Here is a 6,311-nt window from a genome sequence, read left to right as displayed (position 1 = left end):
AAAGGCGCTGGATTTGAGATACTGTGTAGATCATGAGAAATATCCTGTAGTACCTTCATCTCAGTTCTTGAATTCTGTCTTCGGTAGTCGTGTCTGAAGCTGCTTCCATGCTTTTCCTGAAGAATCTAGTTCTCCTTTCTTCAGGAAGCTCACTGGTGTTAAGTTGTGCCCTGTGGACACATGGAACATGCTTAACTTTTCTTTCTGTGTGTGTTTCAGCCAACATGCAAAACTGATCTTGGCAGCAGAGTGATGGAGCGTGAAGTGTTGGTGATACTGCTGCAGGGACTTGCGTCTGAGTTAGCTTCCCAAGGGCAGCCTGAGCAGGGCACTGCAGTAGTGAATCCTTGTGGTTTGGAAGGTGTGGGCTGCCACAGAGAGCTGCAGCAAGAGTAATTGTAGCTTCCAGGCCAGCCACAGGTTATAGAGAGAACTCATCGTGTGCAAGTGGAGGGACAGCAGGAAATGCTCTTCCTGGGCTGGCGGCTGAACCTGTGTGTGCTGTGCAGTGTGCTGCTGCTCTGTGCACGCCTCACACCTCCTGCCTGTCAGCACAGCCTCTGTAACAGAGTGCATGTCCCAGGAGAGCAGGCAGGGTGGTCCTGGGTCTGAGCAGGGCATTCCTATCACTGAGGAGGTTTTGAAGGGCTGAATGGTTTATTTGACATTTGGTAGTTGAAAATGTGAGGCTTGGTTCAAACAGGTGCCAGGGTGGAGATATCTGTTTTTTTGGCAGCTTCCTAAAGTCTGGGCAGGGTGAGGGTGAATTGGACAGCTGAATAAATCAATAATAGTTAAAACAGTTCTTAATGGGTGTATTTGGCTTGAGCTTGACCAGGCACCTGGTTATGTTTGTGCAGGTGAAATGGGAGTTTTCTTTGAGTTTTGTTTAATATTTGGAGATAACCTTGAACCCCTCCTCTGTTAAACTGCTGTTACAGGGGTGTCATGTAAGAAAACTGAAGTGAGGAGTGTTACATGTGAATGTAGTTTACAGGCTCTATTGTTACCAACTTTTAAATCCCACTGTTAACAGTAATACTAGGCAAGAAAATTAAGGTGTTTCCCTTATGTTTTCTGTGGCATATGTCAGTCTCCCTGTTCTGCCTGATAACCCTGGAAAGCTGCAGATCTTTCAAAGCAAAATCAAGGTTTGCTTGACCTTCATATAAATATTTTCAGATGCTTTTGCCACCATATGTATTCTTTTTAAAAATGCAAGCATTTCAGATATGCATCTGTAAAACCAGTGGCCTTAAAGTAAAACTGGGGAGTGGGGAAGGCTGGAAGGCAAGACCATTCCAGAGGGAAGTTCAGTTACTTCCCTGAGGAACTGAAGAGGCTGCAGTTACAAAACTTGCTCTGTATCTGTCTTTCTAAATGTAAGAGCACAGAAGCAGCAGCTAATCACAGCTAAGGGAGCGCTGGGGCTTATAAACACGGAGCTCAAATAGGCTCAGGCGAGACATTGAACTTACTGGCTTTGTTAGGAACTGATCTGAACGTGGTGTTACTGCCAAACACGTGTAGAAGCTTTGCACTGTTTCAAAAGCTTCAGTGATAAAGCTTCAACATCAGAGGTATATGTGTGCCATACAGGGCTCCCAGCACTGTGTTATATTGTCACCGCTGTTACTGGAGCAGGCTGGTGTGGAAGGAACCTCAGAAGATCCTGTGGCCCAACCTTTCAACTTCCCTATATAGACGGCCCTGTAGTCAGTGTGACTCAGTATTTGAATATCTTGTAGAATTCTGCAAATCTCATGGAAAATATAAGTTCAGGATATAGGGAGAGTTGACTGTTCAGTGCTCAGAGTGAGCGGTGACCTGAGGAGCAGTAATTATTTGGTACTGTTCCCCTAGGACACCTTGTTCTTTCATGTAATTAGTGCCATGAGGGCTTGTGTGTGAGTGGATGCTACTGTACATTCCCCATTGCCCAGGATGTGTTTTGAGAAGTAGTGCAAACCTAGTTCTCTCCTGTTATAATGTAAATACTGATGTTTATTCTGAATGTCATGATTAGAAGCAATACCTTACTCTTGTGTGAGTCTGAAGGTCAGAATGGCTGTGATGGTGTTGACTGTGCAGATCAGGGCTCAGGCACTTGGTTTACAAGCCACTAGAGCATTGGTACTTCTGCTTTCTGAGGGTTTTGGTTTCTTTGATGTCCACCCTGTGCTTCCTGTACATGCCAATTTTAAACTCTGTTTTTAAACATGTACTTGGAATAGCATCAGTTTATTAGGAAAGGATGGTGGAAATAGGACTTGTAGAAGATTCTGCCTGGAAACTTCCAGGGACTATGGAAGCTGTGGATCTGTGTGTTGTAGACACAGTTGGGCATTCAACTCTACTTGAGTAAAGGAGTGGTATGAGAAACTTCCCCTGTGCTCATTCAAATATCAAGTCAACACTTGTTGTAGAGCAAGACTGTATTTCAGCCAGTTTAAGGTGAAGCTTGCTGTCCAGAGATCTTTTTTCTTTGCACTCTAAGTCTCATATTCTCTTTCTAACAGGTCACCAACAAAAGTTGGATCCCATGTATTAAAGGTGAGTTTCTTCTTAAAATCAATCACATGCTGTTGCTGAACCCAGGGCTGAGTATTTCTACCTGAAGTAGATGTGCTATGGGAGCCCTAACATCTGCAGGTGGGAAATTACAGGCTTTCCTCGTTGTAGGTAGCAATTGTTGTGCTTATGCCTCTTGAAGTTCCTTGAACTTTACCTTTATTTAGGGTATGTTAACATGTCTTGAAGCTAATTTTATTCTGGAATGTATATGTGCAATTGAATTGACTCAGTTACTAGACTGCCCTCTTTCAAGTGGTTTGTGAGTAGTAAGCAAGTCTCTGCAGCATTTGGATGTTGGTTATTTATATGAAATAGTTGACTTTGCTCTCTTCTGTCTTCAAAATAAGAAAAACCTTAGGGTTTGTACTTGCAAAGCCTCCCCTCGAGGTTACGTGAAGATAAAACACTATATTTAACTTAATGAGCCAGCGCTGCCACGTCCCACGCAGGTACTTGGTATGCTGCATCTGTGCATGGTAACAGTGCAGCTGAGGCTGGCCTGCATCAACTAGGTGAGGAGTTGGAACCTTGTACAGCAACCACTCATTTCCTGGGCTCAGAAGGGACAAAGGTGATAGTGTGCAACACATTGTCATAAAGAAGGCTTGACATTCCATCCTCAAAGTATTGGGAAATCCTAGTCGAAAGGGTGTTTCTGGTTTGTCAGCAGCACTCTGCTCTGAATCAAGAATCTTTTTGCAGTGGTACCATATCTTACGGTATCTCATATGGAGCAGAGACTTAGCTCCTATTTCGTGTTCTGTTTGATGTCCCTTCAGTGATTAAGTACCACATGTGTAGGCCTTTCACAAAATAGTGCCCTGTGATTCTGACTGAACCCGCTGCAGTCAGTGAACTTCAAAGCTAACTGTAATATTTTGACTGAATTATTAGCTATGGAGTTCTGTATGTTGCTTGTAGGAGTTTTTGGGGGGGGGGTTAAGTATCTTTTTAAGTCACTTGTTCCAAGCTAAGTTTCTGAAGGTGGAAAAAGGAGTTGCTTCTCTGCTTGGTACAGTATCAGTTCAGTGAATGTGTGACTAATAGTATCGTTTGTCTTGGAATGGGCAAGAAATATTTCCCAAGTCCAAAGTTTAACAGGGGTGTGAGGTTTGTGTCAACAGAATTAGAAATCAATATCATGGCCTCTGTAGGTACTGATTGCACTAGAGGGTTTCAGTCCTCGCACCTCTGAAGGGAGATTTTAGTGCTAAAGCAAAACAGAACTTGCATTTGGATTAGAGAAACTTGTAATCACAGCTCTCTGCATGATAATGCTGTATCTTGAGGTCAGAACTCCAGGATGGATGTCTGCAAGAGCTGTGTGGTTTTCTCCAAACATAATATGTATCAAGATTCTCTTTGATTAGATGAGTGTCTAAAAAGAATTAAGGAGAAATTTCTGAGCTATCTGTCACTCTGAATCTTCTTTGTAGACCAAGAAAATATGGGGAGGTCTTTTAAATTACCTGTTTAATGTGGACATGAGGTGTCTTGTACATATCGAAAGCTGTAGAGGCAGAATTAAATTAATAGTGTAACAAAAATAGTTCATAATGGTATTAAGCCAACCTTTGGGGACTTTAACGGTTTAGGACTGGTGACTTCAGCAGCAGAGTTGTGGGTCTGTAGACAGAAAGGAGGAGTAGAGCAGCAGTTCTGTATCTCAGCTCAGGGAATCAACACATCATAGAATCCCAGCCTGGTTTGTGTGGAAGGGACATTAAAGCTTGTCCAGTTCCAACCCCCTGCCACGGACAGGGACACCTTCCTCTAGAGCAGGTTGCTGCAAGCCCCTGTGTCCAACCTGGCCTTAAGATGTAAGTTGAGGTGTTTGGTTTTTCTTAATGTTTTCAGCTCAGTAACTAAATTCTTTGAGCCAATTGTGAATAGTTTTTTCTTTTGTGGGACAAATACAGGCTTTTACCTGCAGCTTTGCTCACCAAATAGCCTGTGCAGCATGGTCAAAGAGGGGAACAAGTTCCTCTGAGATCACATCCAGTCTCCATTCCTGGATATAGTCAAAACCTGACTGGACACATCTCGAGTTGTCTCTACTTTGAGATGCTTGACATGCCCAAATTGTAACCTAACTCTAATATTCCTGATTCCTAGGGCTGGTTACCTTAACTGTGGGATTTGTGGATTTTGTTTGTTTAAAATAAACAAGACTTCAAACTATTACAAGGGTATTTTCTACATTATTTTGGTACACAAGGCCACCTTTAGCAAATTGTTTGGTAGGATGTGCCAAAGTGTTGATGATGTTTGTGCATCTCAAAACTACACTTCTTCAACTTGAAGCTGACTTTACAGCAGTACTATAATATCCTGGGAGTGTTGATTATATTTATATGAATCAACAATATACTCAGCTTTGAATATTCATGCAGTCTTTCATCCAAATGTTCTTGGGTTTTGCTTAAATCCAGTCATTCCATTTGTTCTAGAGCAGTTTATTTAGATGTTGGAAGGATCTGCATGAAGATAGTGACTAAAATAGACAGTGTGCACTATGGATAATTGTGAAATGTTAAGATTCCATGTCAAAACCTCAAAAGCATATCTGTGACCCCTTGATAGATCTGCCTGACTTAACCTGCAGATTTCTAACGAGGTTTCTATTACATGTGGTGATAACACAGTTCCTGCATCCTTTCAACAAACTGATAAAGAGATATGTTAATATGGACTTATTACTGATGATGAAATGTGTATGTTTCTCCAAGCTTCATACTAGCTTCCATTTTAGTTCTGTTGGGGTTGAAACCACTTGAACTGCTTTTTTGTTTAGAGTGTGCAGGCTTTCTGTGTAATGGAGGTGTGAAATACTCCTCACCTGGGCTGTACATTGCTGTTCAAACATCTGTGACAGCACAATGTGTGCAAATGGAGCTGAAGTCTTGTCCTTCGTGCTATTTAATGTGGTGCAGCTGTATTTTTATTGGCTGTTACTGAAGAACTACCATCATCTTACGTCTTCTTCCCATAGGATGTGGACAGCAAGATACACAAAACTGGAAATGAAACCTTTGTTCAAGAAATAAAACAAGATGATTCAAAAGAGGTTAGTATTTAATTTTGATGCTTTGTGCTTCCAGCATCACACTAGAAATATTAAATAATTGAATAAGCAGTCTTCATCCTGACATTTACATAGGTTAGAATTTGTCCTTGATGTTAGTAAGAATGTTCATCTGCAGTGGAATGCTTTGGGTTTGTTTCTTTAGATTATCGACAGTATTATAGAAGAAAGCCAGAAAGCACAACAACTAGATGATGATTCTTTAGATCCTAGAGGAGAAGATCTGACTGTTCCAACTTCAGATGCAAATGCTTGGATTTCTGGAGCAGGTATCATTAATAGTATTCCAGAAGTGTTAGCTACTAAAATACCATTACAAGAAGACCCTGGAGAACTGGTGTATCAGAGTGTGTGCAAGGACACTGAGTTGGAGTCTGGGAAGCCTTTGTTTGCTTCTGAGAAACAGGAAACTCCTGAACTAACAAAAGTAACAAATGCAGCTGACCATAAAATGGATGAAACTGAAGCACAGAAAGAAACATCCAAAAATGAGGACTTAACAGACAAGAAAGAGGCCAGTACTTTAGAACAAGTGGCTTCAGATTTGTCGACCAAAGACCTTTGTACAACAGAAGAAATGCCTCCAGCAAAGCCCCCCCGGCAGCTCACTGTAGAGCCTGACATAGTCGCCAGCACAAAGAAGCCTGTCCCA

General features: G+C 41.9%; 1 protein-coding gene across 1 annotated transcript in view; it reads left to right on the top strand.

Annotated features, from left to right (window-relative positions):
* Nucleotides 1–219: 219 nt before the first annotated feature.
* WDR44 (WD repeat domain 44) overlaps nucleotides 220–6,311 on the top strand; it is a gene marked incomplete at its 5' end in the record, with an annotated part of 19,778 nt that continues 13,686 nt past the window's right edge. Inside the window, 4 exons of the mRNA XM_010010689.1 lie at nucleotides 220–392; nucleotides 2,520–2,553; nucleotides 5,567–5,641; nucleotides 5,805–6,305. Coding sequence (XP_010008991.1) covers nucleotides 220–392; nucleotides 2,520–2,553; nucleotides 5,567–5,641; nucleotides 5,805–6,305 — 783 coding nt within the window. The remainder of the gene's footprint in view (nucleotides 393–2,519; nucleotides 2,554–5,566; nucleotides 5,642–5,804; nucleotides 6,306–6,311) is intronic.

This window comes from Nestor notabilis, unplaced genomic scaffold (assembly GCF_000696875.1).
Source record: "Nestor notabilis isolate BGI_N333 unplaced genomic scaffold, ASM69687v1 scaffold5530, whole genome shotgun sequence".
NCBI classification, from domain to species: Eukaryota; Metazoa; Chordata; class Aves; order Psittaciformes; family Psittacidae; genus Nestor; species Nestor notabilis.
This window is presented reverse-complemented; position numbering and strand designations above follow the sequence as displayed.